At 38.3% G+C, this 12,914-nt stretch overlaps 1 protein-coding gene across 7 annotated transcripts in view; it reads right to left on the reverse strand.

Annotated features, from left to right (window-relative positions):
* Window positions 1–12,914, reverse strand: part of CEP350 (centrosomal protein 350) — a 135,467-nt gene that overhangs the window by 5,868 nt on the left and 116,685 nt on the right. For all 7 annotated transcript variants that reach the window (XM_024758753.1, XM_024758756.1, XM_024758757.1 and 4 more), the window contains 3 exons: window positions 11,801–12,208; window positions 11,554–11,700; window positions 5,679–5,801 (listed from right to left, as the gene is read on the reverse strand). In XM_024758753.1, the coding sequence (XP_024614521.1) occupies window positions 5,679–5,801; window positions 11,554–11,700; window positions 11,801–12,208 (678 nt within the window). The remainder of the gene's footprint in view (window positions 1–5,678; window positions 5,802–11,553; window positions 11,701–11,800; window positions 12,209–12,914) is intronic.

Consider the following 12,914-nt stretch of genomic DNA (forward strand, 5'->3'; position numbering starts at 1 on the left):
GCTGCTGCTCCTTAATATGTATGTGTATATGTACGTAAATTAATATGTATTATATATAAATAATTAAATTAAAAAGTCAGTCTAACTTTTTTTTTTTTTTTGGACAGGGTATTAGGCTGGTAGAAAAGAGAAAAGTGGTAAGTAGAATGTGGCCAAATTTCAGCAAGCATATGTCCTTTCACCATATCCCTGTGAACAAGACGGTGAAATAGAGACAGGTCAGTTAGGTGGATGTGCACTTTTTTGGATTGAAGGACAAGACAACTATCAACCTGGAAGGAAGCTTCTGCCTGGAAGACTCAAGAGCTTTTTCCTCTGTGCTCCCAATCCATCTTGTTCATATTCCATTGTAGTAATTATCCTACAGAATTTTGTATTCTGTGCATCTGTTCTCCTGCTAGGCTGTGGGATTTCTTTTTATTTATAATTTCCCAGTGTCCAGGCCAGTGAAAATAGGTGTTAAATAAATACCTGGCATATCATTTTTTAGTGAGTGTTTTATGGCTGTCTTTGGCTCTGTTGAGTTCATCATTTTTAGCAATGACCTAGATGAAGGCAGGTACCTCAGTTTTAGAGTTGACGTGAAAGTTGGGAAACACAATAGCTATGTTAAAAGAAAGAACCTAAAAATGTGTTGATAAGCTTGGAATGATAGGCCAAATTTAACAAAATGAAGGAATAAAATAAGGTCCTGTACTTGGATCAAAAAAATAACTACAAAAGCACAGGTTGAGATTTGGGTCTTAGAATTTTTCTAAGCTTTTGTGAGCCCCATGAGAATGGTATAGCTAAAAATAAAACAACGTGATTATAAACTGCATTCATCAAAGGATAGTATCTAGAAAAAAGAAGGAGGTTATGTGATTGTACTAATTAAGCAATAACACAAAATATTACAGGCATACCTCGGAGATATTGTGGGTTCACTTCCAGACCAGTGCAATAAAGTGAATATCGCAATAAAGCTAGTCACACAAATTTTTTGGTTTCTCAGTGCATGTGAAAGTTATGTTTACACAATACTGTATGTAGCCTATTAAGTGTGCAACAGCATTATGTGTAAAAATCAACGTACATACCTTAATTAAAAAATACTTTATTGTTAAAAAATCTAACCATTATCTGACAATGTAGGATTGCTACAAACCTTCAATTTGTTAAAACAAACAAACAAACAAAAAAACCCTGCAGTAGCTAGGAAGCACAATAAAGCAAAGTGCAATAAAATGAGATATGCCTGTATATGGTCAATTCTGAGCAGTGTATTTAAGGAGGGACACTGACAAAGAGCTAAAGCTGATGAGGTTAAAAGGGGCTCAAAAAAACGCTATCAGACAACAGGAGAGAATATCAATGTTTAATAGGGAGAAAAAGACTGAGAAACATTACAGCCGCTTCAAAGGCATGCAGGAAGAATTAAAATTGTTATGTAAAGCCTTAAAGCTGTAAAAGCAAATTATAATTCATTACGTGAAAACCAATTTAGGCTTAGTATGAGAAAGAACTTATCAACAGTAAGTAAAAACTCAGGAGCTGTTGAGTACCTTATCAGATCTTAATCTGTAAAGGAGATTTAATCATTAGCTAGGTAGTTTCACTACAGGATTTGTCATTTTAAATGCAATTCTACCTACAGTAGGGAGATTTCCCAGGGCTACTGTATATAAAGGATATACAAAAGTTGGTCTAATTACTTTTACTCATTCCACATCATATATACTTTGAGAATACATCGCTAAAAACAGCCCATATTCTTAGCCAACTTAAGATGTAAATTAATCAATATCTTTGTGAAGTGGTAAGGAGATAGTAAAGGAGAACTAGAGCCAAAAGATTTCTCTTCTTTTTTGGCCAACAGAGGCCTTTAACATCTAAAAAATACATTCTTTGTATTTTACTCACCTCACATAATGCCTAAAGACAGACTGATTAAGGACTTTCCTAGTCCAAGCAACAACAGCTAAATTATACATTTCTTAATCTGGAAAAAGCAACTGTTTATTATGAAATATTAAATATAATAGGTTATCATGTTAGAATTGTTTTAGAAGGGCAACTGATATTCAGTTTGAGGCCAACCCCTCCACTTGCATGGATTCCATCTGTGTCTATTCAGGAACACTGCTCCAGCAGTTCTCCTTTCTCCTCTGCAGCATCACAATTTTTTCCTATCGGCATATCTCTTTCAAGCTAAAAGAGCCCTTCTCTTGTTACCATTTCCCTCCATTTTTCTCTTCACAAAAAAACTCGTTTGAAGTGTCCAATTTTGCTCTCCTTAATTTGTCTTTCATTCTCTCTTGAAACCTACTCAAATCAAACTTTTACTTTATCCATGCCACAAAAACTACCTGTATTGATGTTAAGATCAACAAAGACCTCCACATTGCTAAATCCAATGGTAAATTCTCAGTTGTTATTTTACTTGACCAATGAGCAGCACTTGACACAGGTGATTCATTCTTCTCCCTTGAAACACTTTCACCTGGCTTCCAGGACCTCACACTCTCCTGGTTCTACCCATCGGCTGCTCCTTAGTCTCTGTTGGTTCCTCCTCACCTTCTTAACTCTCAAAACATTGGAATTTGTCAAGAAGCAGTCCTTGGACTTCCTCTCTCTTGGTCTACACTCTCTTTCTTGGCTTTGACTACCATCTATATGTCACCACTCCCGAATTCACATCTCCAGCCTACGTCTCTTGCCTGAGCTCCAGGCTCATATCTAATAGCCTACTCAGTATCTCCATTTGGAGGTTTATTAGACATTTCAAATTTAATACATTCAAAACAGAACTCCTGATGTTCCTTCCAAACCTGCTTCTCTCAGTCTTCCTCAAATCAGCAAAAGGCAATTCCCTTCCTCAGCGATTCACATCAACCCAATGGAGTTATTCTTAATACCTCTCTTTCTCTTATATTCCACATTCGATTTATCAGCAGTTCTGTTGTTCTATTTTGAAAACTGTTCTCACCACCATCTCCAATACCACCAAACTGGTCTTAGCCACTATTATCACTTGCCTGGATTATGACAATATACTCCTGGCCTCCTTACTCCCACCTTTGCTTCAGTCTATCCTCAACACAGCAGCCAGAGGGGTCCTGTTAAAATATAAGTCAAATCACCCCAGTATTCCTTTATTCCCTCTCTCTGTATTTATTTTTCTTACTTATCTGTCTCCTTAACTAGAGCAAAAGCTCCTTGAGTTTTGTCTGTTTTGTTACATAATTCTACAATGGACTGCTATATTTCCACAAAAAATAAAATGGAATAAATTTATTTAAAAATGATATAAAGGGCTTCCCTGGTGGCGTGGTGGTTGGGAGTCCGCCTGCCGATGCAGGGGACACAGATTCGTGCCCCGGTCCGGGAGGATCCCACATGCCGTGGAGCGGCTGGGCCCGTGCGCCATGGCCGCTGAGCCTGGGCGTCCGGAGCCTGTGCTCCGCGGCGGGAGAGGCCACAGCAGTGAGAGGCCCGCGTACCGCAAAAAAAATAAATAAATAAAAATGATATAAAATAAAGGAACATTTAAAAATAGGAAAAACATCCACGTTTAATTAAGCAAAAACAATCAGAATACAAAAGAGACTATGATCCCAAATGTTTAAAAAAAATTCTCAGTATAAAAAGAAACTCTAAGTCTATATATCAAAATAATTAAGTTATCTAGGTGATAAGGTTGTCATGATTATTTTCTTTTGACTAATCAGTATTTTAAATTTTCTAAAATGAGCATGATTATTTTATAATAAATATGATTTTTAAAACATATTTGAAATTTCTATTTTTGAGACCCTTTTCTTTTGTACTAGTGGCAAAATTTTTGTTTTATGTGTCATGAAAATTGTTGTTTTAAATCTCAATCTCTCTAAAATGTACAAGCATTAGAATATCCAAATGCCAGAGGTGGCTAAATCTAATAGTAGGGAGGGTGACCAGTTTATTTAGCATTTCTTGTTAATAATTAACTCAAGTTGCTAACAGTATCATTTCACTAAACATTAAGAAGAGTGAACTCATGAAAAAAGTTACATAGGCCCAGGTATTTCAACTCACTCTCCAGCCACACTGACATTTCAGTTCCATGCTCCTTCCCATTTCAGGACTTCGCACGTGTAGTCTCCTCTCCCTGAATTGCTCTTCTCTCTATCGGGAACTCAGTTAATGCTTATTCATCTTTAAGATCTCAGCTCAGCTGTCACTTCCTCAGGGAAGCCTTTCCTGACCATCCTCATCAGACCAGTTTCCTCCATATGCTTTTACAACAGCTCCCTATTCTTCTATTTTTATCATTTAATTTATAATTACACACTTGTATAAATTATATATTAATGGCTAGCTTCTGCCAGCAAACTGTAAATCCATGAAGGCAGGGTCTATGTCTATTTTGCTTACTATTGTAACATCAGTCCTAATTAGCACAATTCTTGACTAAATGCATGCACAGAGATGATTTATAGGGAATATGATCAATTCAACTGATAGTAGGGTAAATGAATGTCTCTTGATGTGCTTTTTTCTTTAATTTCTTAAAAAGTGGAAGAAGTAACATCTTGGTAATTAATAATAACTCAAACTCTAAGCTATTGTAGAAATATGAGAGCAAGTTCACCTTGAGAGGCCAAGATCTATGAAGAACTAATTGGTTAAAGTCCTGGCTCTTATTTGATGGGCAAGTTACTTAGTATCTTTGAACCTAAACTTCCTCATTAGTAAAACAGAGTAACATTAGTCCATCCTACCTCATATAACTATTGTGAGGATCAAGTAAGACATGAGAAAGAATGTTTAACAAATGTTTATCTAGTGAAGTTATTACTGAGTAAATGAAGCACTAGAAAGGTACATACTTGGGGAAAACTGATAAATTTAAGCATTACAGTTTTTTTTCATGATATGAATATAAATATAGACAAGATATAAAGTCCAGAGAGAAAATATCTGGAAATAAACCTGAATCAATTAACATCTGAATTTCCTAAGGTCTGCTACTACTTAACATCTTAACATTCTTTTAGGGAAGAAAGAATAAAAGACCTTTTTTCCCCCTTCCTTTTTTCTTTTTTTTGGTGTTGTTTGATAGGCACTTCTCTAATGATAGAAAATATATTGCAAAATGGAATAACCCCTATTCAGCTAAAGTTCTGGATAATAATAATGATGATGAAATAACAGCTAATATTTACTGAGTTACGTGCAGGGCACTGTTCTATACACATATATAAATACTCAATTAATTCTCTTAATAATTTTATCAGGTAGGTACTATTATATCATCTTCATTTTGCAGATAGGAAAATGCGGCACAAAGAGGTTAATCTGTCCAAGATTACACACCAAGTAAAGTGCCAGAACAGGGATCTAAACTCAGGGAGTCTGGCCCTAGTCCACACTGGTCTCTTCAATTCAGAACCTTAAGTTTGCTTCCACTCAACTTTTTATTTCTCAAGTTCTCCACACCCACAAAAATATTGTTAAGTTAAATATTCATCTACTGAATTCAAAAGAAAGCAATTTCCAAAACTGAGGGGCAGAAAGAAATGCAGCACACGAGGGCTTTAAGAATTTACTGTCATAGACTTAAGATCAATTATATTCCCTTTCCTTTTAAAATCTAACTACATTCTGATTTTGGAAAAGATGGTCAAAATAAAAATAGTTCAGTTATATACACTGACCAGGATATGATCCACTCGGTCTCTTTTCTTTCTTCCAAATTTCATCATTTTCTGCCAATCTGTTTTGTGGTTTGGCTCCTTTTTAAGACTGAACAGCTTGAGTACTTCGGTTGCTATGAAGTTCTGTGAAAATAAGTGAAATGAATGAAACACAAACAACAAAGTTCTTGAGATTTAGTGCTTATAATACAGTAAAGAGATTTTTGTTAAGAATACAATATTTATAAAAAAATCATAGAAACTTCTTTCCCTTACAATTCCACTTAGCAATCTGAAGAGAAAAGCATTCCCAAATGCTCAGACTTTATTCACTTAAAGAATTTTTGTTTCTACACAACATAAAAAAAGTAAAACCCATTGATGAATCTGCAAAGAAAAATCACTTTAGAATCCCCTCTACCCAAGAACCACCATTAGCTAACTTCAAGCTGGCAAAACTACAAAACAAAGTATAAAATAAATCCCTGAACCTGAAACATGAGTAAAGTACAAGGCTTTGGCTGGAATAGCTTATTTTGAAGCACCAAGATTCGAATACGTTATATTAAAAAATTATTAATCAACACTTCAGTATGAGAAGCATGGTAATTTCACTGCTAACAATATTTGAACTATCACCCTTAAAAAAAACTTTACAAAATGCTATAGCAATATTAAAATTGGAAGGCAGCATCATTGTGTGTTATAATGATGTATGCATTCTGATGAATGCTGGTATATATTATGTACCTTGTCTTATTTCAATGTATTTGTTCTTTGTTATTAATAAAATAATGGGCTTTTATGGTTCTTCTATTAAAAAATGTCTTAATAGGGGAAAGAACACATTTATGAATCAGAATCATTTGAGAAGATTCTCAAACTACCAATGTCCCCCAAACCACGACACTCCCCACCTACACACACACACACACACACACACACACACTCACGACTTCAAGCATGTATCAACTGCTGAGGGCTGAAAGGAATGAAGTGCACCAGTGTTTTGAAAAAGCTCCTCAGGTGGTTCTGATGCTCCATTCCTCAAAGTTGAAAATCATTTTAAAAGTTGTTTTTTTTTAAATCTATCAAGTCAATCTTTGAAAACTTTTTTTTTTCTGCTTACTTTAATCTAAGCAAGGGTCAGCAAACTTTTTCTGTGAAGGACCAGACTGTAAATATTTCAGGCTTTGTGGGCCATATGGTCTCTATTGCAACTACTCAACTCTGCTGGTGTAGCAGGAAAGCAGCCATGGACAATATATAAGTAACTAGGTGTGGCTACGGTCCAATACAACTTTATTTTTAAAAACATGTGGTGGGCTGGATTTGGCCTGTGGGCTCTAGTTTGCCTACCCTCGATATAAGCATACATTATATCTCATACATGTCTGCTGGTATTCTGTCAGTACAAAATATTTCTAAAAGCTTTCTACAGTTAATACTGTATTATATATTTCAAAGGTGCTAACAGAGGAGATCTTAAAAGCTCCCACCACAAGAGAAAAAAACAACTGTAACTATCGTATGTGTGGTGATGCATGTTAACCAGACTTACTGTGGTGCTCTATTCACAATACATACAAAGATGGAATCCTGAAACTAACATGTTACGTGTCAATTATATCTCAAGAAAAAAAAGACTAAATTGCTTAGACAATGCCTCCCCTCACATTATATACCAGAAAAATGTATATGTTCCTTTAATGTATTTTGATAGTCCACATATACTACTGGATGATGTAAGAAAATACACCAGTAAGATAAGTAATTGGAGGTATACTCTCTAGGGGAAAAAAAAGCTTCTTATGATCAAATAAGTTTGAGAATCATAACTCATCTTGCTACTCAAAGTGATCCTAGGACCAGAAACATCAGCAACACCTGGAAGCTTGCTAGAAATGCAGAATTTTCAGTCCTACTGCAGATCTACTCAGTAAGGAATCTGCATTTTACCAAAATCCCCAGATGACTCAGATGCACATTAAAGTTTGAGAGGCACTGCAATGAAAATACTACCTTTGCTATATTTTAAAAATAGGTAAACAGGCAGAGAGATTTCCACCAATGTGATTTTTGTTTTTCATCTTTTTTTTTTTTTTTTTTGGGGTACGCAGGGCTCTCACCGCTAAGGCCTCTCCCGTCGTGGAGCACAGGCACCGGACGCGCAGGCTCAGCGGCCATGGCTCACGGGCCCAGCTGCTCCGCAGCAGGTGGGATCTTCCCGGACCAGTGCACAAACCCGTGTCCCCTGTATCGGCAGGCGAACTCTGAACCACTGTGCCACCAGGGCAGCCCTTTTTTACATCTTTATTGGAGTATAATTGCTTTACAATGGTGTGTTAGTTTCTGCTTTATAACAAAATGAATCAGTTATACATATACATATGTTACCATATTTCTTCCCTCTTGCGTCTCCCTCCCTCCCACCCCTCTAGGTGGTCACGAAACATCCAGCTTGTGCTATGCGGCTGCTTCCCACTAGCTATCTATTTTACGTTTGGTAGTGTATATATGTCCATGCCACTCTCTTTGGTATATAGACATATACATACACTACGTTTGGTGGTGTATATATGTCCATGCCACTCTCTCGCTTTGTCACAGCTTACCCTTCCCCCTCCCCATATCCTCAAGTCCATTCTCTAGTAGGTCTGTGTCTTTATTCCCATCTTACCCCTAGGTTCTTCATGACATTTTTTTCCCTTAAATTCCATATACCCCTTTTATGGCTGTTAGTATTTGACTTATGTATTGAGGTGCTCCTGCGTTAGGTGCATACATATTTACAATTGTTATATCTTCTTCTTGGATTGATCCCTTGATCATTATGTAGTGTCCTTCTTTGTCTCTTCTAATAGTCTTTATTTTAAAGTCTATTTTGTCTGATATGAGAATTGCTACTCCCGCTTCCTTTTGGTTTCCATTTGCATGGAATATCTTTTTCCATCCCCTCATTTTCAGTCTGTATGTGTCCCTAGGTCTGAAGTGGGTCTCTTGTAGACAGCATATATATGGGTCTTGTTTATGTATCCATTCAGCCACTTTATGTTTTTAGGTGGGAGCATTTAACCCATTTACATTTAAGGTAATTATCGATATGTATGTTCCTATTCCCATTCTCTTAATTGTTTTGGGTTTGTTATTGTAGGTCTTTTCCTTCTCTTGTGTTTCTTGTCTAGAGAAGATCCTTTAGCATTTGTTGTAAAGCTGGTTTGGTGGTGCTGAACTCTCTCAGCTTTTGCTTGTCTGTAAAGGTTTTAATTTCTCCATCAAATCTGAATGAGATCCTTGCTGGGTAGAGTAATTTTGGTTGTAGGTTTTTCTCCTTCATCACTTTAAATATGTCTTGCCAGTCCTTTCTAGCTTGCAGTTTCTGCTGAGAGATCAGCTGTTAACCTTATGGGGATCCCCTCGTGTGTTATTTGTTGTTTTTCTGTTGGTGCTTTTAATATTTTTTCTTTGTATTTAATTTTTGACCGTTTGTTTAATATGTGTCTTGGCATATTTCTCCTTGGATTTATCCTGTATGGGACTCTCTGTGCTTCCTGGACTTGATTAACTAGAAGATTTTGGATCATCTTTACTATCATTATTCCGAATTCTTTTTCAGGTAGACTGCCTATTTCCTCTTCATTTGTTGGGTCTGGTGGGTTTTTATCTTGCTCTTTCATCTGTTGCGTGTTTTTCTGTTTTCTCATTTTGCTTATCTTACTGTGTTTGGGGTCTCCTTTGTGCAGGGTTCATAGTTCCCGTCGTTTTTGGTGTCTGTCCCCAGTGGCTAAAGTTGGTTCATTGATTGTGGAGATTTAATCTGCTGCTACTGAGGCCGCTGGGAGAGATTTCCCTTTCTCTTCTTTGTTCGCAGAGCTCCCGGGGTTCAGCTTTGGATTTGGCCCCGCCTCTGCATGTAGGTCACTGGAGGGCATCTGTTCCTTGCTCAGACAGGATGGGGTTAAAGGAGCTGCTGATTTGGGGGCTCTGTCTCACTCAGGCCGGAGGGAGGGAGGGGTACGGAGTGCTGGGCGAGCCTGTGGCAGCAGAGGTCAGTGTGACTTTGCACCAGCCTGAGGCGCGCTGTGCGTTCTCCCGGGCAAGTTGTCCCTGGATCCTGAAACCCTGGCAGTGGTGGGCTGCACAGGCACCCTGGAAGGGAGGTGTGGAGAGTGACCTGTGCTTGCACACAGGCTTCTTGGTGGTGGCAGCAGCAGCCTTAGCGTCTCATACCTGTCTCTGTGGTCTGAGCCATTAGCCACGGCTTGCGCCCGTCTCTGGAGCTCCTTTAAGTAGTGCTCTTAATCCCCTCTCCTCACGCACCAGGAAACAAAGAGGGAAGAAAAAGTTTCTTGCGTCTTCGGCAGGTCCAGACTTTTTCCTGGACTCCCTCCCAGCTAGCCGTGGTGCACTAGCCCCTTCAGGCTGTGTTCACACCACCAGTCCTCTCCCTGCACTCTGACCGAAGCCCGAGCCTCAGCTCCCAGCCCCGCCCGCCCCTGCTTGAGCTGACAAGCCTCTCAGGCTGGTCGGCACCGATCCTCTGTGCGGGAATCTCTCCGCTTTGGCCTCCGCACCCCTGTGGCTGAGCTCTCCTCCACGGCTCCAAAGCTCCCCCCACCATCCGCCACCCGCAGTCTCTGCCCGCGAAGGGGCTTCTGGTGTGTGGAAACCTTTTCTCCTTCATGGCTCCCTCCCACTGGTGCAGGTCCTGTCCCTATTCTTTTGTCTCTGTTTATTCTTTTTTCTTTTGCCCTACCCAGGTATGTGGGGAGTTTCTTGCCTTTTGGGAGGTCTGAGATCTTCTGCCAGCGTTCAGTAGGTGCTCTGTAGGAGTTGTTCCACATGTAGATGTATTTCTGGTGTATCTGTGGGGAGGAACGTGATCTCCACATCTTACTCTTCCGCCATCTTTCCCCCTCTCTCCACCAATGTGATTTTAAAGACCCATCCGCCACCCGCAGTCTCTGCCCGCGGAGGGGCTTCTGGTGTGTGGAAACCTTTTCTCCTTCATGGCTCCCTCCCACTGGTGCAGGTCCTGTCCCTATTCTTTTGTCTCTGTTTATTCTTTTTTCTTTTGCCCTACCCAGGTATGTGGGGAGTTTCTTGCCTTTTGGGAGGTCTGAGATCTTCTGCCAGCGTTCAGTAGGTGCTCTGTAGGAGTTGTTCCACATGTAGATGTATTTCTGGTGTATCTGTGGGGAGGAACGTGATCTCCACATCTTACTCTTCCGCCATCTTTCCCCCTCTCTCCACCAATGTGATTTTAAAGTTGGTTTGTTGAGAGTCCTCGTAGCTTAATCTTTTCTTAATCTTTTCTTAAGGGCACTTAATCTTTTCAGGGGCTTCTTAGACAACAAGCAATACTTTTTGTATATCACATTACTCTCCCACATATTTCAAAACTACGTAACCAATTTGAAACCTCCAAAATCAAAGATGGAAAGTTAACATCTATGTGTCTAGGGTTGGCATGTTTGATATATGACATGTTTTCATGTACTTTTAGAATATTATATCTATCTCTAAGTCATTAAAAACTCACCTAAAACTCCTATGAATTGCAATAATTTATCTCCCTGAATATTTGCTGATTTTCTTCTTAAATATTTAAGAAAAATATATTTACATTTTCTTATATATTATATTAAATATATATATATTTGTTCTGCAAAAAGTTGAGGATTTGGGAATCCCTCTCACCCTCATCCCTCTACTGCTCATGGACTGAACGCATCAACAAATATTTACTGAATACCTACTATGGGACAGGCCTTGAGGACAGAATGGTGAATAATATAGAAGATAATAAAAATAATACTTGCTTTTATGACATTTACAGATCTGTACAAATGAAGAGCAAACCAAAAAAGGAGATACTCTACACTTTTCAGTTTACCTTGATTTCATCAAGGTTATTTGGATTTTTCACTCGTCGGAAATAACTAGAGTTGATTCTACATGGCTTCATCCAGACAGGCTGATTCAAGTTGGGATCCTCGGCAAATATTTCTTCAAAAATCTCTTTTGTTAAATCAAAAACCGCCTTGATAGAGAAAAATAAACAAATTAAAATGGCTAAGAATCCAAATTTCAGACAACAGAGAGAAGTTTAAAAATTAGAATTATCCTTCCATGTTACATACCTGTTTGTACACCCTTTTACTAGTGCTTTCTATATCTAGGCCCTTACTGGCACAGCCAAGCAGTTTTGTAGGAATACTGATGCTGTGAAGATCATGACCTAATTCTTTCCAATTCCAAAGTTCTTCTGCTGCATTGTGTACAAGAATTTCTACTTCCTCCGCAGTATGTGGGACTGCCAATAATGTTTCACATGGCTTTTGTAGAACTCCCTTAGGTTCTGCCATTAGAGGTACAATTGTTTCTTCTGCCTTATTCTTTTGTATCTTGTGAGAAGAGCTCAAACCAAAGTCTTCATCAAACCAGTCTTGATCATCTCCTAACACGCTCAGGAACTCCCGGCTAATCTCAAGTTCAGCAAGTCTCTTAGCAAGCTCTTCCTGCCCACTGGCACCAAATACTGGACTCTCCTACAGAAATGGAACCATTCAAACAGAGCACCATTTAGTAACCTCAGATCACTTAACAAGTTTGGGCTTTTTCTTTAAAGACAAAGCAAATATATGATTTGTATATTCACTATTTCTCTATAAATAAGCAAGACAGAAACAATATGGTGGCTACTAATGAACAATTTAAGAAAAAACTATCCTGTTTCCTGTAATTCTGCTCACATAAGCCTTACAACTGATTTTAATAAAATGTTTATTGATCATTTTTTCCTTTTTGTATCATCATTATTCTGTTTCTGAAGAACTGTTTTGCTTCTGAGATATGGAAATGAGATATAAAATTCTCACCTTTGGTGATTATCTAGCTCAAGTTACTCAAATTCATTACTGCTGTTCAATTGTCCATGGGCAACCTAAGTAAGTTGATGGTCTATGTCATAATGGATACATTTCAGTTTTACCAGAGTCAACATCACAACTGGTAATTTCTGCAAGGCAACTATGACTGAGTAGATATGTGAACAAATAATTTCATAGCCAAAAAAGAACTGGGTTGAGAACCAATGGAAATCTCCACAGAATAAATTTATTCAGTGAATGCGGAAAGGAATCTAATCTGTGGACAGTATACAGGGGTTTTCAACCCAGCATAAACCTGCCAGTGTTTATGACAACTCTATAGTGACCACTCATGACATAATAGAGGACAATTATACTTCAGACA

Source organism: Neophocaena asiaeorientalis, unplaced genomic scaffold, assembly GCF_003031525.2.
Source record: "Neophocaena asiaeorientalis asiaeorientalis breed wild unplaced genomic scaffold, Neophocaena_asiaeorientalis_V1.1 scaffold182, whole genome shotgun sequence".
Taxonomy (NCBI): domain Eukaryota; kingdom Metazoa; phylum Chordata; class Mammalia; order Artiodactyla; family Phocoenidae; genus Neophocaena; species Neophocaena asiaeorientalis.